Source organism: Lepisosteus platostomus, chromosome 6 (assembly GCF_059453375.1).
Source record: "Lepisosteus platostomus isolate fLepPlt1 chromosome 6, fLepPlt1.hap1, whole genome shotgun sequence".
Lineage (NCBI taxonomy): Eukaryota > Metazoa > Chordata > Actinopteri > Semionotiformes > Lepisosteidae > Lepisosteus > Lepisosteus platostomus.
In genome coordinates this window covers 39,302,140-39,328,641 of record NC_142616.1, presented here as the reverse complement: position 1 = coordinate 39,328,641, position 26,502 = coordinate 39,302,140, and the positions used below count along the sequence as shown (strand labels likewise).

Here is a 26,502-nt window from a genome sequence, read left to right as displayed (position 1 = left end):
TAATCATTCTTAAAAGTAAAATTCTTTCTTTACTTACACGATTGTAAATGTACTTTTTGCTAATCTGACATTGTTACCATTGAAACAGTGCAGTGTTGGGAAAATGTAATATTTTATATTTTTTTGACATTTCCTTTTCCGTTCCCATTTCCTTTTGGGCAAAGTCTGAGATTACCCTTCTGTATTTAAGTGTGAAAGTACACAGTCTCTTTCCTTTTCCTTGCCAAAAAGGTCTTTTCATCCTAATAGCAACTGAAGTACCAGCGTGTACCCCCACCCAGTGGCACAGAGAAAACCTGACCTCAAAACACTGACATGCCATCTGAAGCGAATATGACCACACAAAGGCATGTAAGGTTGAGCGGGCTTGATGCGACAGAGGAAAGAATATTGATCTAAATGTTTTATTTGGGGCTATAAAAATAAGCATGCAAATGAAGTGCTTGAAAATATGAGTTCTCCAAATTGTCCCCTAAGCTGTTTTGTTAATATTTAAGCTTGTGTGTAACTATGAAAGAGGATGAAGCTATATCCAGTATTGCAGTGAAATCTGTATTTTATAACCTCAAACAGCGAGCTCTGAGCAGTTTGCTTTAGTGAGCAGTTGTGTTTGAGATGAGGGTTACTTCTGTATCCTTGTGCCTGGCTGCCGAGAGGACTATATGCATAGCTAGAAGTGTCGGGAGGTCTGTGATATTGTTTTCTTCACATTAATCATTTGGTAAATCTGTGCAATTAACATTATCAAGTTGTCGGTTGGTAAGAAATCAGACATGACGAGTGTGAAGGGCGGCTTAGGGAGAATTGGGCTTTAAACCCTCTCCAGATCGGAGTTAGGATCAAAGGAGCTTGTTTTATGTGGCTGTATGAGACTTTGAAGTCTCGAATGCACCTACAGCACTCATTTCATCAAGTTCACTAGTGTCTTAATAGCAGATCAATAAGTTTCAAAGTCGGAGAGTTAATTTGATACTAGTGCTGATGTGATCATGCTGGGCAAATAGAGCAAGAGCGAGATGTCTATTAGAAATGATTAGTTTTCTTTTTTTTACAAAGAGATTGTACTTATTATTATTGTTTCAGGGCTGGTAGAAACTTGCCGCTCCTTTGTGAATTTTATGGATAATTTTACGTGTCCATAGGAATGTACACACGATATGTATAATGTGGGTGTTTGGTTATGGATTTGGATTTTTTTGGATGAAAGTGCCAATATAAATGTATTGTTATTAAAAATAATTATTATGCCTTTACATTATTTAATATTAAACATGTAATAGGCCTTTTTGAATTTAAATCACTACAGTATTGTACTAGACAAATAAAAATGACTAATTATTGCACCGTACAATAATAGTTACTTTTACTGCTATGTAGCACTAGATAATTGTAGTCACAATGCTTTCATTTTTCAATGTTTTTAATATTTAATTAAAAACACTTCCTTGTAAAAAATAAAATTTGGGTTTATCAATGATTAAATTATAGAAATGAATGAGGAACAAAATCATTTGTAGTTTGTGTAGCTGTATTATCTTTTCATTAAATCTGATGGAAATGTATCATACTTCCAAAAAATTAAAAATACAAGACTTTTTTTATTTTAGTATTTTCTTGTATATTTGTTTTTAATTTTAACATTTTAACCAAAAATGTCTAACTTTTCTTTTTAGCAGATTCCGTTTTATTGATGCTGGATTTTCTAATCCACACAAATAACTCAACCTCAATTGCAATGTTTGCTTATAGTAAGCCCCTGTAAAAGATATTATTGGCATTTTTCAATATTTCTTAAAAAGAGAAATATCTTTTTAAAGGATTGCTCGTCTTTTAACCCTGGCGTCCGTTTTGTTCACCGTTGAAAATTGTGTGCGAGATAAGAGTAAAATGGGCGCCGTCGCCGCCGCCAGCGTTGAAGAATATGCAGAAATTTCGAGATTATAAGCAGCTTTGCGTTTTCTTAAAGACTTTGCCATCTGTATTTGCAGCCCATGGGTTGTGGAACTGGGGGGTCAGACTGGCACCTTGAGAACAAAACTCCAATTTAGAATGTTCATCTAAGGGTTGCTAATGGTATTAGGGGCTGATGGGGTGGTCAGCAGGGGCTGTGGATTATGTGAAGACACCACAGCTTGACCTAGACCCCAGCGATTCACCAGTCTGATAGCATTAGTGCCCACAGCTGTCATTTTTTATACCCTCTCTCTTGCCCCCAAATTTTATTTTAAAAAGAGTAAAAAACGGCGGTCTTCAGCTCTCTCCCAAAGAAAAGAGCACTGACGGTGCTGAATATCCCATTTTTGAGAGGTCTTTCGGATAATATTCGGGTTTGCGTTTTTTTCTTTTTTTAGAGCTTAGTTGGTTGTTGTATTTGACAAAGCCAAATGGCAAAACCAACCAATATCAAGGGTGCAAATATTGTTGTTTTTATATTCTGCCGGGGTTTTTTTTAATGTGAACTGATTTACATGGCCTCTCGAGTAAGATTTGATTTATGTTATTTAGACTGTTGTGCGTCCTTATATTGTAGGTAAAGGCAGTGTTTTCATGGAATACTTGGTTTAGTATTTTTAAAGAGGATGTTAATTTTCTTTGCGGGTTTTTGAAGATGTCTTGTCAGAAAGATGGCAAATGGAAGAGTGGTCTGGCTGAAATTCTTTAGGGCTTGTAGAATCTTTTGAACACAACACCGCATAAACATTTTATACAGATGTTTATTCTACTCACAGAGGGGAAAAAAGAATTTAGAAAGTTGGTCTTCCATTTAATATGTTCACACTTAAAGAGAATTCCAAATTTTGGTCTTAGTGTAAGCAATTCATTTGGTCTAAAATGAGAAAGACAGTGTGCAGAGACTATGGGGAATAGATCAGGAACTTGATACATTTGATAAAGGTGTTTCTTGTCAGATTTGTGTAGGAATTATTTACTATGCTGTCTTTTTTTACTCCCTTCTGTTAAAGGCAATGCATAGGGAAAATTATCCCAAGTGGGACAAAATATCTCATCCTCTGCTTCTTAAAATGCAGATTTCATGGAAAAAGAAGAAAAAAAGTTGTCTCCTCTTAGAACGCTATGAATAAAATTTTGGACAGCTGTCGGAAAAGATGTGCCATTTGTGGTTTCATTTCTTTCAGCAAAATGCTGAATTTGTGAGAGTTGGAATATTGCATCTTTTTTATTTCTCCTTTCACGCACAATGAAATCCTGCTTCATTAAAAGTGTATTAATCTGGCCTCTTGTCTCTAGGGAGACTCCTTAAGATGATATTGTGTCTTTTTCTTTAAATTGTTAAAAAAAATCTCGCAGATTTGGTCCCTGTCAGTCAGAAATAATTGTGTTCTTAATCTTGTCCCTGATGGATGACTTGGAGTTCAGCAACGGGCCAGCTCCAATGACAAATACAATATTAATATTCATTAACTGCTTTGACAATGCTAATTTTGATGCAGTAGTAAAGGGCCTTCCAAAGTTAGCGGCCAAAGCATCAGAGCAGCGCAAGGTGGCAAGATAATTTGTGCTGGTTTACTGAGCTGAAGGCTTTTAAAGTCTTTAGCAAAAAAAAAGCTAGGTACCACAAACAAAATAAAAGAGAAAGGGAAAAGTTCTGAAGCATTGGAAGGCAGGACTGCGGAAGTAATACGATCAGAGTCTGCTGCAAAAATTTGACACCTCCGATGCAGTTTCTTTGAGTGAATTTTTTTTTATAAAGTTGCAACAAAAAAAGCATAACATGGTAAGTCAGCACATTCTCGATTTTGTTTAATCTTTTTGATCTTTTCAATTATCGCTATTTGAAGATCAATAGTCATTTTTTCTCTACGATGGTTAAAAGACGCACAGCGGTGGTATACTGTGTGGTAGGATCGCGGCTTTAAGAGTAGGCTTCCACTCTTTATGATGCCATTACTTGGCCGCGCAAAATTTTAGATTGCCGAGGCTTCAGGAATTTCTGTCTTGTATCCGTTTTCGTTTATTTTTTTTTGCTTTCTTGGTTTTCATCCTCCTTGTTCTCTGTCCTGTTCAGAGACATGGAGAGCATTAAGCAAGGAGACTACTTTTTAGGGATATCTTTTCATTCTTTTTTTCTGCTTTATTCTTATTTTCCTGAAACCATGTCAAAAAGTTCTTGCATGGGCAAAAGGCACTACCAGCGGTGATTAATCCTAGAGAAAAAAATTGCACGGATGGTTTTCTCCCACCTTTCACTTCTTTTTGCGTGCGCGTATGCGTTTGCCTTTCCCCTTTCGTTTGAATCCAAGATCACATTTGGGACGGGTTCTTGGCGGAGGATGGACGCTGTTCAAGTTTTGCCACGTTAGGGCAACTTCTTTAGAAGGGGCTCAAGTATCTTTATGTCCGCCAAGCTGCAGAAAGCAAGTCCTGGCTTTTATTCATTCAACTTGTCTGAGAAAGAAATACGGACACAAAAGGGGGCTAAACAGGAGATATAATGATGAGCAGGGAAAGATGTATGCTATTGTGAATTTTCCCAACAAGCGTGATAATTCTGTGAATGGGACGGTGCTTGAGCATCCTTTCCTTGGAAGACCTGATGTTGCTGCGTGCCTGTCTTGTCTCAGCTTTTGTTATCGTCTCCTGAAATCTGGTGGAGGCTGCTGTAGGTAGGGTGCTGCCCTCCAGTGGATTAGTCAATGACAGTGTGATGTGCATCTTGTAGGCTGTCTGCTACAGCAAGTGGCAGCATGCTTGTTTTAACCAAGAACCGAGAAGCATCCCAAATAGAGCTGTTGTAAATGGTAAGCTAAGCTTTTTTTTTTTGGTTGTTAGTTTTTTTTTTCTTCATATCTTTTCCAAGCCTAGTGAGAACAGCTGAATTAAAAACATATGTTTATATATTAGTTTCTAAATTTATGAGAATATTTAGTTTTGATATTTTATCTGATCTGTTTTACTTCTGGTTAATTAGTATCAGTTTGTGGTTTGTTAATGTACTGTCTGCATGGTTATCTTTTCTCTGGTTAAATAATATATTTTCTGTTTTCCCTGAAGTAGTCTTGAGACTTTTCAAAGGGTAAAGGGATTCTTTTTCTTGGAAAATGGCGCTAAACTTTTTAATGTTCAATTTAAGAATGTAGTTTCAGCTTTTGAAATGCAACTCTTGAGCCTTTTGTTATTTGGGCAGTTCGCATGGCAATTCACATTTTCCTCCTATAATCTGATGCTTTTTTTTTGTTTCTCTGGGTATTTGTTTGCTGCACCGATACTTTGAAACTCTTTTTTCTTTTTTAAAAGAAATTCAGTTTCTCTTAGATTTGCTGTATTTCAAATGAGGAAAGCAACCAATTTGAGAATTTCGCACAAAAAGAAATCATTTCTTAGACTTGTTCATGTTCTGGTTTTCCCCCTTCGTTTAGTTACTGTAATATGCTGGCCAGGAAGTACTTCCGTGTTTCTTTGGACTCTGATAGATAAAACGAACAAGGTTCGTCTTCAGGCTGAACAGGCTGACTTTTGGCAGGTGTGTTTCTTTGTACTTTGCTACTGGCCGCTGCTCCGGTTAGTTCAAAGTTACGTGAACGTATGGCTCTGAATGGAGCTCCCGGCTGCATAGTTCAACCTGGCTGTCTCTTTTTCAGACACTTATCCCTTTTTTTTCTGCTCAGTTACTTCCTCGTGTTTAGAAAAGCCCAGGAGAAGGCTTTCCTCACTGAAACTGCCCATCCCGTTGGCCACACTATTAGCACTTCATTGTTGCTAAATGATTGGGAACTGTCCATCACCGGCAAGCGAACTAGCAGTTTACTTAAGAAATTGCACGTGTGACAAAAGCAGCCGCTGGAGTGTGGTGGTGGCTGTGAATAGAGGGAGGGAAGGCAATTAGCCGCTACGTTGTTGGGGCTTTTTACTTGTCAAACTGGAGTCTTGTAGCTTTTGTTATTGGCATGTAAAGGAAATTCTCAGGGTTTTGTTTTGGTATTAAGGGCCTAAAGATTGCTGGCTGACGCTTTGCACGCGAAGGCCAGATAAGTGCAGGGAACAAAAAAAAAAGACGAAAAAAACCCCAGAAATGTTGCTTTAGTTTGTTTTTCCTCTTTGCATTGCCACCCCCAAACCCTTTTATTTTTTTTTCATTTTTGTTTTTTTTTCTGAATGTTTTTGTCTTGCAGTTCTCTTAAAAAAAATATGAAAAGCCAAATGAAAACCACGTTAAGACTCAAATGTTCTCCTTGGAGCTTCAAAAGTTTGTGTGGGAAATATGAATGCTTCTCTCAGGAGTATTGAAAGTGGATTTGAAAAGAAAAAGAATTGTTTCAGAGGAGATAGCGGTTATTTTATTTTTTCTGGTCCTTTGTTTACTGAATTGAATCAAAAAACCACGCAGTTAATAAAAATGACTTCTGTTTCACAGCTGATTTCACTAAGCAAAGTTGTCTTGTTTTGGGAAAGCTTTGTCAGTAGGAATTACATGCTCATTTTCAGCAAATCATATTTACCTTTTGAAATCGATACTATTATTTGATGATGAATAATTGAGTGTGCATCTCCTTTCTCTATAAATGCCTGTGTTTTTGAAGAAAAAAAGGCTATATTTCTAGCAATTGGCTGTTATTTTGAAAGCTCTTAATGTGTGGCAGCATGGGAAGGGATAAAAAGCTTTTCGCATGAACGTCGGGGGTATTAGTTCAAGTACAATAAACCAAAAATAAAAGAAACAGCAGTAGGTAAATAAAAGCACAACCCCAAATGCCGACCCACGTTAAGCAAGGGGGAAAAAAGCCACAGTTGCATTGTCTGGTAGAGGTCAGTCTGAGTTAAGTGCGAAATTCTTTTTTTTTTCATCTATTCGTTCTCATTCTGAAAAACAAGAGCCAGTTGTAAGACCCCACGTAGGTGTCACATCCATGTCAAAGTGACAAGAGAAAAATACCTTTCTCACGACACTCCTTCCCCAGGAAATGCGTTCTGAGCACATTGACAGCCTTGCAGATAAGTGACTTGCTACACTTTGCTGATCTTGCTCTCTTTATGGACGCTGTTGTCTTTTTTTTTCCCTTTGTCTTTTTCTGTTCCAGTCGCCTTGCTTGCTTGCACCTTGTTGTAGCCTTCGAACTGTCAGCCCAAAGGCACCGCAAAGCCCACACAAGTCGTTGTCTTATACCTGGCTGGGAGAAAATACTCCTACTTTTATTTTTCTTTTGTTTTGTTGTTTAGTGCTACACTGCTCTAATACAAGCAGCTGAGGGGTTTTTTTTTTCCGGTTACCCTTCCAAACTTCTCCACCTTGAGCGGAACCGCACCAGAATTGAGATGCGTCTTGAGCCCAGGATGTCGGAGGATTCTGGGCGTTCGCGAAAGGCCAGGCCACAAAACTGGAGACCTCTTGATCTTGAGAGACAACTTTTTTAGTACTTTGAGGCAAAAAAGAAAAAGATAAACAAAAGAGAGAAAAGGTGGTGTGTGTGTGTTGAGGGGGGGGGGGGAGGTTGAGAGACAAAAGCTGTGTGGGGAAGAAGGGAAAAAGAAAGGAAAAAAGCCCACTCGGCATCTAGTCAGCGAGGAAAAAGTTCTTAAGGTTAAGAGACAAGAGCAGACAAAGCGGTTATGTACCCGAGGGATGCTGTCTTAGTGGGAATGGAAGAGCTGAGTAGCAAAGGAGGAGCGCTTGCCTCTGGCTTCTCTTTACTTCAGCAGATCGGCTGCTGGCATCTCAATCTCAATTGCTGGGTGAGTAGCAGGTTTTTTGTTACCTCTCTTCTCTGACCGTTGAACTTCGTATCAGATGGTTTATACTCGCGAATACCAGTGATATAAAAGTGGACAGCACGGGAGGTGACCTTCTATCAACTGCTTTAAAGTAGCTTGAAAGATCTGGACAGTTTTTTTTTTCCTTCCCTTTTTTCTTTAAGTTGATCTGCCTCTGTGCTACAGTGCGATGTGTGGTAGGATGTCGATTTTTGGGGGGTGGGGTGGGGGGGTGTATTGCAGATAGTGCATATATACATATATTTTAATTTTTAATTGATTGTTAGAAAAGGTGGCTGTGCTAGGAGGAACACTTGCATGAAGTAGTTAGATGTTTTGATATCGGGGAAACAATTTAGATTTTTTTTCTCAGCATCTATTACAGTATATTATTCTTAAGGAGGACCCCCACACGCCTGACAAAGGAAAACGTTATTGCGTTACTTTAATATTATTCAAATCAGCCATTATTTATTTTAATCACTTTTTCTTTTTTAACATACAAGTTAAAAAGAAAAAATCCTGGATAAAGATCTGCCTTCTTGTTCTTGCCAGATGTGACACCCGTTTTCTGTTTGTTTTTTTCACTTTTCCCACAAAAATTATTTCCCACTTCAAGTGCATATTTTGTGCTTTCGACAGTCTGCACAATTTCAAGCTAAAATGTTTCAAATCTTCAAGTTAAAATCTGTATCTGCAAAAGAGAAATATGTGGATTCAGATGAACCTTTATAGAAAATAAAAATTTAAACTTTTGGATATAAATGCAAACTATGAAACTGATTGTATTTTAGAGTGAATTTAAAAGCAAACAAAAAACGAAGCTCTGCTGCATCATGTAATTTTTCTTTTCCTATTCCATCCCTTCTGAAGCTTTGCGGCAGGAAATGTGCTCAAAGAGCTTGTCCCACCTTCATATACAGTATCTAAAATTACGCCACTGTTTAGATCGCACTGCCCTTTGTGTCTGTCAGTTTCTTTTATTGTAAACAAGCCTGAGTGAAATTTTGGAAAGAACCCGAAGACATTGCACTCTTGAGTGAAACCTCAATCTTGAGGTTGAGCCATTTAGCTTTAGGGTCTGGTGATGCAGTTTAACTAACACCTTCCATTCTTAGATGTCTGAGTGCCTGTGTTAAGGTTTCATCCATGTGTACATCACACACTGTACAAAGTATCATCATGTTCTATCAGATCATACCCTCTGAACACAGTTAACGTCCCTGTCCTTTTAGTCTTTCCGAAATGAGAACTACGCTGATGTTTTTCTGTCTCTTATGGAGCAGAAAAAAACTGTGCGCTCACAAATAATGTTGCAGAATATCATACATTTTTGTTTTCTGTTAACTTTCATTTATTTGTTCTGCATCAGTTTAATTGGAAACAATGAAAGACAAAATTTCAGGGATAATTTCAGCCAGCGGCAATACAAAAATAGGTTTTGGAACTTTTCTTTATTGCTTTAGCTTTTACAAAGAAAACAGTAATACATGCAAATAAAATGGAAGACTTTGGCCCAGAAATTTTGAAATCACTCCTCTGATCACAGAAACAAGCTTGTCATTACAATAAAGTGAATAGATTAACTTTTAAATATACTCTTCTCCCTAGAGCAAAGAGCTCCCTGATTTTCTTTTTTTTTTTCAAATAGAAATACTGATTGGAACTGAAATGATTTGTTAGAAACGGGCTCATTGTGAAACTCTGTCTTTACGGAATTCAACCACCAGCAAGATCTGTACTCTACATTTGCATACAGAAGTGCACCAACTTATCATCAAACCTCAGGTTTTATCATTTACTGAGGTTTGCACACAAACAATGGTTGATTTGTACCACAGACGTTCATCTTGCATAAAACTAATTCAAAACTAAAAGGGTTGTGACATTACATTAGAAGTTTGTTTGGGGTTATTAGAATATGAAAATATGACCGTATGACTGCTGTACTTGCGATACTGTTTCTATCAAATTTGTACAGAAGACAAACACGGGTCTTTTAAAAGGTTTTGGGATTTTTTGCCATTTGTCAAAATGTATGTGACTTCTCTTCATTTTATATTAATTTAACCTGTGGCAAATTAGATTCAGTTTTTTTTATTCATTTGCAATAGTTTTATTCTCTGTATGTGTGTTTTACATATGGAGATATTATGGATCCTGTGAAAAGACATTTTTTAATCATCTCAATTAATGTCAGTTTTTATATATTGTATATTGAGTGTGGTAGATAAAAACTAAATTTATTCAATAAGGTTTTAAAAATTATTTTATAGAGCATTTGAGGTATCAGGTTATAACATATTTGTGCTGTGTTTCTGTGTTAAAATTTAAACACATTTTTATCCGGATTTCTCTTATTATTTGCTGTTATTTTAGTGAGTTTTTTCTGGCGTGGGCGCGCCAAGGAAGTCAAATATTACACGGTGTTATTTGTCAATTTTGTGTTAAAGGATGTATATTCGGTTTGATCTTCCCTACAAACAGTTGAAAAAATAAATTAAAAGGGCAATTACTTTTGAAAAAAATTTGACTGCGACACTGGAATTTCACAAGGCCTTGCAGCAAAAATTTTGCCCGGGGCTTTTTTCCAGCAAAGTTTCCAATTTGATGGCTGATCACTTGCAGGTTTTGTGGCGATGACATCACTGTTTCATGACCTGATTATCTCCACGTGCTCCCTCTCTCCCCCCTATTTTGTCCTGTGATGCTCTGCATAAGTAATTTGAAGTAATTGAGCCTAACAATTACGAGGCCTAACGTGGAAATATTCATGCATGGTCTTGCAGGAGGCCGTTTGATGAAGCTGGTTGGTTACTCATGAGAACAGTCCATATGGGGGAAAGCAGGCCTGTATTATTTCATTCATCAAATCTTTTTGTGTTGTTATGTATTTCTGGTAAATGTGGCTTAAACACGCAAATTTTAAAGATCCTTATTTAGAAATACTGCCAGTTTTATGGTTTAACAAAAGTGAGCTTCAGGTCGAAATCTTTTTAACTCCTGACGCTTAAAGTAACAATAATTCTACTTTCTTTATGAAACTGATTTTGATAACACCAAGGAAAGTTGAGAAGTATTGTTCTGGTTGCCTTGAACATTGCTCAGTATAGTATATAATCCGCCTTTTGGAAAGACATATGGTGCGAGTGGGGGACGCTGGGAGTATTATGGTCATGGATTTCTCTCCCTTGAATGCACTAACACACACACAGATATACACCACATATGCGATTTCTGCATTTTGTCAGAATGAATACTTGGATGTAAGCCCCTGGCGCTGCTGTTTATCGGTTCACATGTTTGGCAGTTTTCTGCTCGCGCTGGAATTTGTCAACCTGAGAACCCCTATCCATCACTGGCCTGTCAGGTCACTTCCTCCCTGAACCATCTCGTGTACACAATACAGCTCATTAGAGATGGGGAGCAGTGGTGACATATCATCATATCATGACATAAAGCACGGAGATACGCACTGACCCTGAGGGAACCAGAGGTCACAACCTTCATATTTAGTGTTTAAATTGCTCAGTGAGGTGCCACAAAGCATAAATGAAAAGGGAACTTCTATGGTTCTGTTTAATATTGCGTTTCTAAAGGCTTCTTTTCTCTGTATTCAGACATTTGTCGGCTTTCCTTACTTTAGTTCAGAGTGGGACAATGTAGACCAACAAGTTAACAGTGTTTTTAATAAACCCTAATGAATTAATTTTCTTTTTTTTCCCGTTTCCCTAAAGTACCCAAAACATGTAAATACATTAATGCAACATGCAGGTTTTTAATGTTGGGACTACTATTTAATGCAGCAATAATCATTGTTTACTGCACAGACCAGAAGAAAAAGGTGTTATTGCTATGTCTGTCACTACTGCTGCAATCAGGAATAAAGGTGCTTTAACCTTTTTAGGTTGGCCAAGCACCGAGATGAATTAACCTCTTCATTGACTGGCCAAACATACACTCACTTCATGATGAGAGCTCAGCTTATTGTGAGATTACAATGTGAGGGCAAGGACCCCCATGACCCAGCTTAGAAACTGTCAATTACGATTAATGAAATGACATTCTGCTTAATGGCATTACTAAAATTACAGCCACACACAGAACTTGCAGCGATTTGTGGTTTGGTGTGTCAACGCTCGGTTTTGCGACCAAGCAGGTTGTTCGTTTTTTCCAGCTAGAGACAGGATTCACAGTGTTCAGCAAGTCTTTCTCCAAAACTATTTACATGTTGGATTAAACAGTTTGTATCACAATGTTAAGAAGAATCTGTGTGCAGTATTGCATCACTGTAGTCACAAAATATATTCCAGACGCAGATTTGGACCCTACTAAAAACAAAAACTCTTATTTAAGGTGTTCATCATTATATCAGAATTAACATAGGTCACATTTTAGAAACTGAATGTTTCTTATAAATCATGCTTATTGTATGAAGGTTTTGTTTCTCAGTCTCAATTAGCTTTGGGGAAAAAAATGGCCGTCATGCAGCTGTTGTAATTTTGAATAGGCTGACACAGGAACTACTTTACACTCAAAAAAACAACAACAACAATGCAGTATGTGTGTGGTAAGGCTTGAAGCTGGGATTCCTGAAGGGTTAGGGAGCTCAGGCCATTAGGTTGGTCTTTTCTGTTTTTAAGTTGGGGGGTGAGGGGGGTGGCTGGAAGGTATTGAGAATTCCATAGCCAGGAAGTAATCTTTTTTTTTTACATCAAGAATGGAAATATGTGGGAGTTTTACTGGAGTGGGTTTTGTGTTTCACACAGTCCTGAGGTATTGTCTGGGGACAACATTGTATTAGCACCTCTGTCATCATTTGTGTTAAATAGTGTTAAAAAAGAAGTCCATTTTTTTCAGAGTGAGAAGAGTTTTAGTCCGTGAAAGAAGGCCTTGTCCAAAGCAACAATGGGGCAGTTAGCGCTGGGCAGAACCTTCGACACAACTGAAGCCACATTATACTGTGAAAGAGTGCTGGGCTCTGTTTTAAGCAGGTTTTCAAAAAGTAGGGTTTAGGAGAAAATGTCTAGTCAAGTGTGAAGTCTTTTAGGGTGATTTTTTTGTGGGGGAAGATTTGGGTGAATAAAGGAATTAATTTCAAGTTTGTCCCTAAGGAAATCATTCAGATTCTTAAAACAAAAGTTTACTTCGCTCGACTAGGTTACCACATCTTCTGTGTGTACACTGTCTTCTGGTTCTAGATTTAGGAATTGTTGGGGATCTGTCCAGTTTTGTTTTGTGATTGGTTTTGCAAGTTTCTAGTTGCTTTGAAATGTAGAATGTTTGTTCTTCATCTGGGAATTCACCTTTTCTATTCTAGTTGATCTGCTGGCTCTTTTTTTCATTTTTTCAGGTACATTTTTAGTAATATAGAACTGCTTCACGTGACTATTGTATGAATGCCACCAATTAGGGTTTTAATTCTGTATACAGGATTATCTGTATGCATAGATACAACAGTGCTTTCGCAAACATTAAGATCCAGATTGTTTCACACCTTCTATGGAACCTTAGAATTACTGTCTACGACGGGGTAACACAAGAACTTAGTGGTAAGATGTGACGTAGATTTCAAATCTGTACAGTAAGTCTTCTGAATATTAACTGCAATTCAAAGTAGGATTAGCTTTTTGCCTGGTGTCTTGATATCTGAAGGATAAAGTAAAACCAAGAGAGCCAGCAAGCTTTCCTCTGTGCATCTATTGTTTTACTGTGCTTGTGAGCTCACAGAAGCACTGTTCAGGCCCCGTCTGCAGCCTGGCTGGAGAGAATGTGCATGGGTTAGGGGGTGGCATTGCGCTGAAGAGAGGAGTGGAGGGAAGCCGGGAGACCCTGTGGTCTTTATTTAGTTTCCACTGTCTCTGATAATAGCCTCCGAGGTGAATAGCAGGCTTTCATTCCTCTTGGTTTCCCTTCGTACAATTCAGGGCTAGCAGGCAGGAGAGAAAGATGTGGTCCATTGCAGGGGTACAAGTGCTCAGTAAGGCTTGGGCTTGCCACATTCCACACCATGAACGTTTTGATGGTGGGGGGGGTTGTTTTGTGTTGCTAGCTTGTAGATCTTGATTAAGTGCTCTTCAGGGGTCACAGTGTAGCAGTAGAGAGGCAGAGGGAACATGGTAGGGTAGAATTGACTATATCTAGCCATAGCGAAGCATAGACCAAGCCTTCCCTTTTCATTCTATATTGTAGTACAGCACTGAGCAGCAGTATGATACACTCTCCCCTGACCTGCTGTTTGGCAGTTGCTTTTTGGATTTCTTAATTTGGTATCTGAGGATCAGATTTGTCACTGAAAAAAAAATATAAGGCAATAACTGGAAAAAAAACAGGGGATTACAAAATTTATGTATTTATATACTCGGTCCGGTCCTCATGAACTAGGGCTATAAAAATCTTTGCTTCCCAAGAGAAAATGAACGAGAAATACTTGTGTGCAGTGTATACTTAGTTTATAGTGGCAGTGTGTTGCTCAAAAGAAAAATAAACTGTGCAACTAGATATTGTTTATCTAACCTTATTGTAAAAGGCACATAAACCGTTAGGGAGCTGGGTTGTAAATCATTGCTTGGATACTTGCGTATTGCAGGTCGCTGACTTGTTAAAAAAAAATGCACATACAGTATATATACTAGATGGCCTTTTGGATGGTTTCTGAATAGAAAACCTGACAAAAGAACTTATTTAAATGGTTTACTAAAGCTTTCAAAAGGGGGGAATTGACAACATTCTTTCACATCATTACCAGAGGAGAACAGGCAGCGTTGTGCTGCCAGCACTCACACTTAGTGGCTGACTTGTCAGGCATGTTTGACAGCTGTCAAAGCTTCTTTTATTCTTGACTGGATTTCAAGACGGGCTAAAATAGGGAAACACCTTGATTTTTTTTCCTTTCCTCTTTTCTATAGACTTTTTAGGTTTTCACATTTAAATTCCTCTTCAAGATACCAGGTACCCCCAAAACAGGGGTTTCATTTTGCCAGAAGTCTTAATATTGGAATGTAGTAACTGTTATATGTGGTGTATTTTTATTTGTAGCTTTTTTAAAGAGCTGCTGTTGCTGATGTATCACACACATGCAGATGGGTGTCATTCGATTCTGTCACTGGTGTGATTTCCATGATCCATGTTTACTGCCCGGAGAAGCAAGTCAATTTGCAAATGTCTGTTCATTCTCTCACAGATTGAGAGAATTAAATGGAGTAGTTCTTCTCTAGAGGTTAATCTGTCAGAAACTAGATGGGCTGCAGAAAAAGGTGGTCAGTGTAATCTACGTTCTTGGTAGTTTTTTTGCAAAGAGAGGGACTCTGCTTACTGTATTTCAACGTTATATAGGCCATCAGCCTTTGTTTTCCATACCTAGGAAATGGTTGAGGAATGTGGGACAATAGGCAATAGATGTATAACATTTTCTGGTGGCGCTATTTAGTTTGTTTGCTGCAGTTCAATTGTTCTTAAACATGACCATTTTAAACAATTGATCGATACAAACTTCATATACCTATATTTATGTTACTTATGCCATGCTGTTCATAATGAAATGAAGCGGAAAATTCAATGCTTTCAGAATCAGTCCTCCCTTCTCTTTTGGTGATCTACACAATGAAGGGGGATGCTACACAGATTCTTTTCCAAGACAACAGCTATCCTTGATTCAAAGCTGTTTCAGTCAAAAACTGACAAGAAATTTTGCAGTTAGGAGCTCTTGAGTCCTTGACAAGGCATTGTGCTTGAAATTACCATTCAATGGCCAAAGAAGACCAAAAAAAAACTTTTATTATGTACAGCATATCTTTTCAACTGACTCTTCAAATGTAGCTACCATTTTAATGCTGTTTAGACTTTTGCTGTGATTCTGATTAGGAACTGCCAGTCTTAGCTTGAGCTTGTAGAGATAAAAGAAAATAAAGACACTTTCTGAAATGAAACCCGACTCTAATCCATCTATCACCTACTCCTGGCCTTTTTAATCCATGCCGTGGCCTAATCTGGTTAAATTTCCTTACTGCAGAGCTTCAGTCAAAGTCCTCTGCTGGGAATATAGGAATCTTGCAGTTGTATAAAGCCGTGTTATGGTTCAGTACTCCCTGTTAAACCGTAATCTTAGATAATTGAAAAAGGCCTTTGCCACTTATCAACACAAAGAGTAGATTACATTGCTGAGACCAATTTAGCAAATGTTGAAATTATATTTTCTTTTATAATGCAGGCCAGGGAGGTGATTGCTTAAGAGGTGTAGCAAATCTGCACATTGAATCGCAAAACTGAACTCATCCTTTATTTTATTTTTCGTTACATTGGTCAGAGCTCAGTTTGCGTTTCACACCTCACGCTTCTCTACGGATGAGTAAGAGCATTCTGGCTGTAGAAACCTTGTCTTGTATACAGCATTATTTTATTATTTTCATTGATTGCAAGTGATTTAACTGGGCTACATTATTTGCAAGTGTATGTCCTAAACGTTGCCAAGCAGGCAGATCTCCTACTGCTGCTGGAGAATATATGGCAATCTCTCACTTGGTTCTAACTGTTTTTTTGCAAGCTTCCTACAATTTTAGCCACATCTTTTTCATTTTGAAAACGCTGTATATGATTAGTGCGGTCAGGTGGCTCAGGATCACAGTTTTCTTTTCTCTGCTCACAATCTGCAGTGCCCCTGCCCATTTGTTTCATCTGTAGCGATTGCGCCAGTGGCTGAAGCCTTCACAGCTGATCTTGTTTCTCCCCTCTCTTGCAGTCTAACAAAGTGCCCGTAGTGCAGCACCCTCATCATGTGCATCCACTCACGCCCCTGATCACGTACAGCAATGAACACTTCACGCCAGGGAACCCTCCTCCGCACTTACAGACCGACGTGGATCCCAAAACAGGTAAGGGCAGGAATGGTGGTCGTCCAAGAGCTGGGAACTGGCTCCACGAAACACCACACGTGTCGGGTACCACCTTAGAAGTTAACCATGGATTCGTTTTTTGTTAACTGACGTGTGTTCAGCAGCTGTGGGCAACACCTTTAAACTTAAGCGGGTTTAAAGGAACAGAAAGGCGCTTTATGCAACTTGGCCACAGGAATCTTCAGAGTAGCAATGGGAGTTTGTGTCATTGGGAGTTCTCATCTTCCAAAATAAATTGGCCCAGAGCTGTTCGCAGAAGTCCGAGGTAAAGTCCAAGGGAAAATGTCTGATGGGGGCTTCTCTGTGGAAGGTGTTCTCTCATAGCTTCTGATGGTCTGAAAAGATGTAATTGCAAAGTTTTTTTTTTAATGTAACATAACTTGATGGAATCAATCTGACTGTTCTCCTATTGCAAGCAAACTCTCATGATGAACCTTTATTTTCAGTGGTTAAAAGGCATATTTGAGTGGTAGGACTGCCTGCATATCTTTGGAAAGTAATTAAAAATATGCCCAAGGATGATTATCCTTAGAGGTTATTCACTCTGAATGCATTTCAGACAAACTAAAGTTTAGTTTGAAGCAGTGCTTCGATTCTTCATACTTCTTTTACTGTACAGAGTTTTTTTGGAAGAGGGCTGACGTTTGTTGGAGACTCGGCTGGGTCCTGGTATTTTATTGAACTAGGCGAGTTAGTTTACAGTGACAACCTGGAGACCCCGTTTACACAGCCGGCTGTTTTCTTTAGCAATTTGAATGAAGTACCTTGCTCAAGGGTACCACAGCAGCATCCTACCTGGGTTTGGAAGCAAAGATCCTCCCATTCAGAATTCAGAGCCCTAAATACTGCTCCACACTGCTGCCTAACTTGCTGCATTAAGTTTTTTATCCCAGATATTTACATTATTAGTTACATTAAATGTATTGTTGCGTAAGATACAGTTGTGATGCATGAGAAGACCTCTTCTTTTTCTGTGTTTTGTTTCTTTTTCTCAAGCACTCCTTGAGTTCTAACAACTGTTATTAATAATAATAATAATAATAATAATAATTGCTTACACTTATATAGCGCTTTTTCTGGACACTCCACTCAAAGCGCTTTACAGGTAATGGGGACTCCTCTCCACCACCACCAATGTGCAGCATCCACCTGGATGATGCGACGGCAGCCATAGTGCGCCAGAACGCTCACCACACATCAGCTATCAGTGGGGAGGAGAGCAGAGTAATGAAGCCAATTCACAGAGGGGGATTGTTAGGAGGCCATGATTGATAACAGCCGATGGGGAAATTTGGCCAGGATGCCGGGGTTACACCCCTACTCTTTTCGAGAAACACCCTGGGATTTTTAATGACCACAGAGAGTCAGGACCTCGGTTTTACGTCTCATCCGAAGGACGGCGCCTGTTTACAGTATAGTGTCCCCGTCACTACACTGGGGCATTAGGACCCACATGAGCCGCAGGGTGAGCGCCCCCTGCTGGCCCCACTAACGCCTCTTCCAGCAGCAACCTTAGTTTTTCCCAGGAGGTCTCCCATCCAGGTACTGACCAGGCTCACACCTGCTGTTATTCATTGCAACCTTTGGTTTAGAGTGTTTATTATTATTACACACTATATTTAAAAAATCATACAATCTTGTAATTATACAGTGCTACATCTCTATTCAATTGAAAATAATATCTGTATAGATATTTCATTCATCTGATACTAGGCATCGCCATCAACTGTAACTGCACTTTAAAGGACTGACTTGACAAAGCCCACAGTAGTAGCTCTGATGTTAAGAGAAAAGCAGTCCACTTTATTTTGTAAGTAGAAGAATTTTAGTATTTTTATCTGGAAAACAGAAATGACCAAAGGTAAGTTTAAAAGGCTGCTGCATGAAAATTGAAATTGATTGGCAAATTAATTGGATTGAAATTGTTACATTCTATTAGTTTTCTTCAGTCTGGTTGTTGTATTGTCTCCTATTCTGTCCATTTCATTTTTCTTGACATTGCCGTGTTAACACATTTGCTGTAGTGCTAGGAAAATGGTTCTTGAAATGTTATCATAAAATGCATTTCTTATATTTTCAAAAGAAAAGAGTTCCTTCTTTAAAACACATTCAGGTTTATAAAGTTAGCCTTACCCACTTTGTACAGAAACGACCTCTTCAAGGTGGACACAGTACAGTTTAGTAGCAACCGGACCTCATTTATCACATTGAACTCAGAATGAAACAAATGCCTAAAGGCCGGACATTAAGAAAGACATAATTGCAGAATTTTTATGGCTGTTGATTTTTCTTAAATGATTTATCAAGGGATCTGACATACTTATCATTTAATTCAGAAATACTGTGAATTTTCATCATTAATTTTCTGGAACAAGATGTAAGTTTCTTATAAAGGTTTTTATTTATGTTTTCTTCTAGTGTGTAAAATAGCACTGTTGATGACATAAAACATGCAATATTTGTCATCTTGTAATAGGCTATCATCTGTGAACAGAATGTTTTTTGAGTGTCGTATTCTTTGGATTGATCTCTCTTTTTTTTTAACTCCACAAATTACAATTCACAAGTTTGAGGGCTTTACACCTACTGCTAGATGGAGTACTCTTATAGCTCAGATGGAAATTACGTTTCGAAAGCAGTATTAAAATAACGCTTTTGAAATATTTAAATATGTAATTACAAGGTGCTCCAGATTCAGATTAAATTACATTAAAGAAAACAAAACCAACATTTTACCACAATTTGAGAGCAGAAGCCAAATACTTATGCGTTTTCCACTATTTTACTTATTAACAACCATGAAAGTGTTATTATTATGTTAATAAAAAACTGAGATATTATTGATCTTGTATCGCAATATCTTTGGTTGTCAGAGTCAGTATGTTTAGTTTCCCAGGAGAATTCCCTGGTTTCACAGTCTTTCTCCAAGAATGAATTTGCCTTTTAGCTGCCCTGTATATGCAAAATTCCAGTGCTTCCAAAACCTTTCGACCAAGAGTTTTACTGAACTCATCTAGACTTAAAGGCCTATTAACTATCAGACCTTGCAGTTAAAATGCAAATGGACAGAGATGACAAAGGTGAACTCAGGTCTTGTTTGACTGAAGTCTTGCTGTAACTTTTTAAGAGCTCAGTTTTTCTTTTATCCCCTCTGCATTCAAGTTAAAAAATGTTCTAACATTTGTATGCCACTTTTTATGGACCTCCAGGGAATGTTACATATAGGAGGGTAACGACTTCTTCCATTATTAGAGTTCAGCAAAAATTTGGGTAATGCACTCTTCTCCAGTATCTGATCAGGTGGTAAACAATTATCTCACCAGCTGAGTTTGTGAGAAAGCCTAAATTTCAGTTTCTTATACTTGCTCACTTTCTTAGTTGCAAAATATTTGGTAATTATTTTTTTAATGATGACTCTGAAATAGGTTTCACCAAGGTTCTCTCAAGTTGGTATATAGCTTAATTTGATGCTGTGAGGGTGCACTTAGCAGAAGAGTATATTTTGAATTAAAGCAGTGCTGCTTAAGGTTTTTAGTGTTATAAAGATCAGCAGTATTTCAAGACTGTTGTGAGTTGAAGATCGCTTATTTTCATCATTATTGAGTCACAGTCTCTACTTGTTTCTCTTGGACAATACGTTATTTGCATGAACTGTAATAAACTTAACACCAAACTTGTTTTGCGACTTTTCTATCCCATATATTTTGACTTGTTGATTATTTAATGTAATTCAATTTGTCCAGTTTTGATTTTCATTGGTTTTAATATTTTTGTTGTTGGTCCTGTCCTTTTAGTATAACCAAGTATCACGAAGGAGCAGTAATGACTTAGGGTCTGTTGAATGGCATGGTTAATGGCATGGCTAAATTGAGCATAAGCTTTAATTAATGAGAAGAGGTAAAACTGAAGTGTGAAATTACAGTTGAGTGGTTTTCAGGTACAACATGCCAGAACAGGTTATTCATTACAGTTACAGGTGGTGTGAGGGTTTTGTGTTGACATATATAAAGATACCTTGTATTTATTATTTCCAAGGTACTACAGAAGGTTGGATATCTTCCTGTATCTGAAGACATATCTAATTCATTTATGTCTAGAGAAGTACCTTAGTCTGTGTTTCTTGAATCTTTTTTCATGTATAATTAAATTTAAGAACCTTTTCATACAACTGATTAATATACTTCAGTAAATCAGTTTGGCGTATTTTGTTTACCTAGAAAGTAACTTGACTTCATGGAGTAATTTCCTGCTCCTAAGTGTTAATTGCCCATGGTTTACTACCTTACATGGTTAATTGTTGGGTTTTTTTTATACTGCAGTGATGATGGTTCTGAAAACATGCGTTTGAAAATAAGCATTTAAGTACAAAGTCTATAGGTGGAGCACAGATCTACTTCTAACATATCATTTTGTTACCTTCTGGCCAAAAGAAGGTTTACTGGAAATCTTGGACAGTTTAATCAGTTGTGGAAAATTCCTGCAGAGAATTCCTGCTAGAGAGAGCAGGGACATTTCAAAGCAAGTCTTAGCGGTCATATCACCAGAGCTTCGGTACCTTGTACAGTACATTAGTGTCTCACAGTTTTCAACAGGTCTGCCAATATTGTCCTTTCTTGATTTACATTACGTACAGTGTTAGAATAGAAATAGTTTATGTATTCATGGTTTTATCTTTAACTCAAAGCCCTTTAGCCTCATATTACCCAACTTCCATTTTAAGATGCATATCCACCCTGTAGGATAACTATAGGATATAATCATCTGGTGTCATAGAGTTATAGAAGAGCTCTAGGGAGGGCTAGTGAAAGTACAATTTAAAGATCTGTTATGAGATCTGTCAGGAGCAGAAATTTATATATTAAGAAAAATGAGTCTGCTTGTGGTGAAACTAATTTCAGTATGTCATTTTAGTGATATGTTTCCAGATGGTCAGTTGTTATTTTGAAAGGCAGGATTTAGACCTAATGCCAGAGTTTACTTTTTGTTCTGTTGTAACTGTGCAAAGAGATATTACACAATATATTCCTTCCTTTTGCAAAGTTCCTTTTTATTCTTCTAAGGCCTGGATGGCATATGTTTCATCACACCAAGAGTATTAACTAGGGGAGATACTTAAAGCATTTTGACAGTTGTATCACAGACCATTGTCTCTCTCTACTGGAATAAGCCCGTTTGAGGTCTTCTCTGAATATTATTAGTTGTTCTTATATCAGAGTACGAAGTTGAACTAAGAAATTCCCTTAGAATTGTTTGAACAATGTAATCTTCAATGTGATAAGATGCATTCAAATGATTCCAGTAATAAATTAAATCATTTATAATTTTTCAAATAAAAAATTGTTTTATGGTCCATGAAATGTTTTGAATCTTAAGCTGCCTATCGAATAGTGTAAAAAGTCCTGTTTAGGTGTAGCGAGGTCCTATTGATTCGTTTAGTTATAATCTTTAACCTCACTAGCAGAAGAAAGTGGATCAAACCTGTTTTGGTTTAACACTGCTGTTTTAAGCAGTGAAGCTCACCTGAATCTCCTGAGATACTGATTGAGATGTTACATTTGGAGAAGGAAATAAAAATTTCTCAGAAAAGATGTGTACACATTTGTAATGGGAATGTATTTTGAAAGACTGAAAACGCTTCTCTTCCTTCACAGGAATCCCAAGGCCTCCACATCCTCCAGATATATCTCCATACTATCCTTTGTCGCCGGGCACAGTAGGCCAAATCCCCCATCCGCTAGGATGGTTAGTACCACAGTAAGCAGTTCCAGTTTTCTTTTTCTATTAATATTGCTGCTTGAATTGTTGAGTTATGGGTCTAACTTATTGAGATGCTGCAATTTGACAGTGGCTGTTAGCTAGACACTTGACTTTAAACTGTTTCTAACTGAACCTACAGTATTTCAGACATTCAATGTGTCGTTCAGCACAACAAAAGTAAATAAAAACACAACTGAGTATTGAAAACAGTAATATTTGTTGTTTTTAATGCCTTGTAGTTTGTAGCTAGCACAAATTATGTAACAATTTAGAATTATTTTCATTCATTTATAAGTTTTAATCTACCATTCCTTAAGGTTGACACCTGTCTATATACCTTAGATATGTGGGTACACTCCTGCAGCCATAAAACAGAGGCAGTGCAACCACTGTCTAATTGTACATTTCACTGTATAGGACATTTTATGTGTTTACCAGTTTATTATCACAACATAAATCTTAAATATATATGAAATATTAATAAAATATGACGTTGCAGTGAGACGTCTGGAATAATTAATGTTAGTAATGCTTAAATTATACCAAACAGAAACATCAGAGCAATTTAGCAAAGAGGAAGCAGAAGAATTACAAAACTAACTTTTATCATGATATGATGCAGTTGTTATTGGGCCCTTTGCTGTTGTGCTTAAATAAAAAGCAAAACGCCAGTCGAACCTTTCAGGTCTTCAATATCAAGGCACCCTAAATAAAGGTGTTGCATAGAAAGAATGATCATTTTTTATCAAAGTCACTCTCCCATGCACATATTTGAGTATTGAGTGAGTTTTACATGTTCACTTCTTTGCTTCCTATTAACTTTTAAAAAGTCAGATGTAATGTCATATAGGTATCTCTGTTGTTTTGTTTCTCATATGGCTTTGTATGTGTAGCTTGAATTATAAGGATCTAGCATATAGGGTAAGGGAGAGGGGTGCAAGGAATGTAAGATGCACAGAGTTCATTGGGCAGTTTTCTACCAGCTGTTCACTTGTAGTTTTAGTTTTGTTTTTTGTAGCTGGTGATTGTCTTGAAAGTTTTAAAGCTTTCAGAAGACAGCAATGACCAAATCCAGTCCACTTTTCCCACGAGTGACTTTAAAGTCATCTTGCCAATTGTGTGCCTAAGAATGCTGCAACACTTGAGGCAAAATAAAATAGGCAGCCTTAGTTCATACATGTAGACATTGCTTTGACTTTGCAACAACACAGTTGACTTTCTTTTCTTTTTTAAACGCTAGTTGCTGCTTTGTGGCAAGAATGCTATTTTGCATGTTACTGTATTGTCCAATTACAGTAATGAACCATGATTGCCAGTCTGTTACCCAGAATTCCATATGGGGACTGTCCCCTGGTAACTCTTGTCAACACTTGTTAATATGACAAAAGGCTACAAATTAAGCTCTGTTAATTTAATGTTTTCTCACCGCGATCTAAATACCGAAAGAGGCCCCGAGCACAGACGCAGCCCTTTGATTCACTGTATTTTATTTTGGTATAAATTTACATTCATTATTGTTTTCCTTTGGAAGTGTAGACCTCAATTAGTGTGATGGCTCCATTAAAGCAGTCGACGCTTCGCCTTTAATTATCACAACAAAACACCTAGTTTCAGCTGGGGGAGAGGGTCTCTATTGACATAAGCAGGGGTTATAAAATTTAATTAGCCATTCCTATCAGATTTATGGCATTCAAATTGTTCAGAGTTTGCTCCCTTTGATCCCCGCTCTGCAATCCCCAAGATTTTTGTTCTGATCAAATGAGAAGAACGCTCGCTGCGTGGGAAGAGGTTTTTACCTTTTTCCTTTCTGCCTTTCTTCTTTTTAGGCAAGGTCAACCGGTGTACCCAATCACAACGGGAGGATTTCGGCACCCCTACCCCACTGCGCTCACTGTCAACGCGTCCATGTCAAGGTGGGTTGCGCTCTGTAAAGTGTGCCTTTTTTGATTGCCAACAGACAGCGTGAACACTGTTATGATGAACTCAATGGTAAAATGTTAGATCTTAGCAATGCAGGTAATCTTTTATCAGTGTTGGAATGGTAATTGGTTTGATTAGTGGTGCTGGCAGTGGTAGCATTATTGTAAGTATGATTAATTAGTAGTATTTGGGCTCCAGAGGTATTACTGCTTGTAATATAATTACTATATCCAGGTATTATACTACATTTTCTTGTGACTTAATGAGACTAAGTAGAAAAATATATATATTAAAGATGCGCTGTTTTGAAGAGCTTTGGTACTTCTGTTAGAAAATGTAAGAGATTATCTGATCACACACCTAATTCATAGATTAAGCTGCTCTTTGCGGACCACTATGTTTGACAACATAGCTCTTCAACTGAATTGCAGTCTTGGGTGCAGTATCTTATGCATAAGTAGGAAGAGTTCATGGTGAATGACCAGCTCTGGGAGTTATTTCATGATCTTTTAAATAAACATTCTTCAGTCTTAGTTGTGATACCCCTCTTAAAGTGATGTTTGTAGTGGTCAGCTTCAAGGGTAAAGGACTATTAAGTAAAGTTGGTCTGTAAATCTCACATTAAATGGAGGATAAAGGAGAAGACTGAATTTGTCTCTCATTTATCTGGTGCTGCCCAGCATAAGCTGCCAAGTCAATAGGTGATGTGCTGTAATGCACTACAGCCTTCCTTTATTCAGAAATGGCAGCACAATACATTCTACATGCAAACATGCTACATGCTACAGTGCTTCAGACTAAAGTCTGGATAAAAAGCACTGTGTAATACAATATGTAGGTTTTGCCTGATATTGCAGAAATAAGGTTTGCTTTAATAAAATAAATGTAAAATAAAATGTAAAACCCGTAATGTAGCCACATCACATACCACATTAAATTAAACTAGTAGAACAAAAGCCTCATTTACCCAGAAAATGTTAATCATCCAGACTGGCATGAAAGATGGTGGTGGTGACACTTTCCATCTCCAGAACATTCACCAGCCACAGGAAAGAGAGGGATCTTTTTGGATGTGTGGCACTGCAAGCTTCACAAGCCCCCCTGAGCTGTTTCCCAAGCCCCCCCTCCCCCTTCCTTTCAGCCCTAATTATTTACAGCTAAATTTCCAGTGGTTGCTAGTTTATTTACCAACTAGTCAGTAGAACTGTGTTTAAGTAATCACTAATTGCCCCTAATGATGGGTTTATTTTCTGATCATCTGATTTCCAGTACAGTTAATTGAATTGGTGGATGCTTAGAGTTTTGTGATGGGCTGAAGCAGCTAATGCATTTTGATAATATGTAATTAAATTAGCATAGATTAATAGGCAAGGCCTCTGTCTCTGGAGACAGAAGGTTAGCGTTTATATGTTAAAACAGAGAAAAGTGGCTAGTCTTTTTTTATTATTATTAATGGAGCAGAGGGAACACGTGGACTTTTTTCTGGTCAATTACCCATTCCGTTTTAAAATTCTTCGTAATTTTCTCATCATGGAGTTGTCCACCAATGAGGACGTATGTGCCCGCTGAAGCAGGCTTGAAACAGAAGCAGGCTTGATGTGCTTGAAACAGAAGAACATTAAGGCAGTAATGGAGACTATCTGTCCTCCTAATCCTAATGGCGTGTTCAAAGGCCATTATAAAGACAGCAAGGAAACGACTCTTGTACAGGAATACCTGGGTGATATTTCAGTTTAGGTTGTTGTTTTTTCCTTAGTATAAAGGCACAGAAAGGGGGACAGGGGTCCACAGCAGTTTTGTGTGCTGAATTAGTATGACGAAAGCTACTCGTCTTCTTGTACCCGCTATTCCCTTGATACAGCATATAACCAGGTACCCGTTTTTTTAAAAAAAGAAGACAGTACAGCAAATTAAATACATTATTTTGATAAAGGGGTGACAGAAGTACACGTCTATTATCCATGTGACAGTTATAGGAAATGTAGGCTCCTTGCCCTGCTCAGGCTAACCCTTTGATATGCATTCCATCCATATGCCTGGCTGCAGTTTCTCAGAATTAAGTGATGGGTCATTATACTTTAAACACCGCAGAGCAGCCTGGATTGGCAATTAAACGGCACTCGCTGACACTCATTCGCGCCACCCGGTGACCCCCTTTAGATTGAGATGTTGGAGCTTCGGGGCCCTTTGCCTGCTAAATTGGTAGAAGGCGCTTCTCCCGATAAGG

General features: G+C 37.9%; 1 protein-coding gene across 23 annotated transcripts in view; it reads left to right on the top strand.

The window, feature by feature from the left end:
* Positions 1-26,502, top strand: part of tcf7l2 (transcription factor 7 like 2) — a 111,269-nt gene that overhangs the window by 69,871 nt on the left and 14,896 nt on the right. For all 23 annotated transcript variants that reach the window (XM_088635798.1, XM_088635802.1, XM_088635792.1 and 20 more), the window contains 3 exons: positions 16,445-16,577; positions 22,250-22,352; positions 24,182-24,268. In XM_088635798.1, the coding sequence (XP_088491924.1) occupies positions 16,445-16,577; positions 22,250-22,352; positions 24,182-24,268 (323 nt within the window). The remainder of the gene's footprint in view (positions 1-16,444; positions 16,578-22,249; positions 22,353-24,181; positions 24,269-26,502) is intronic.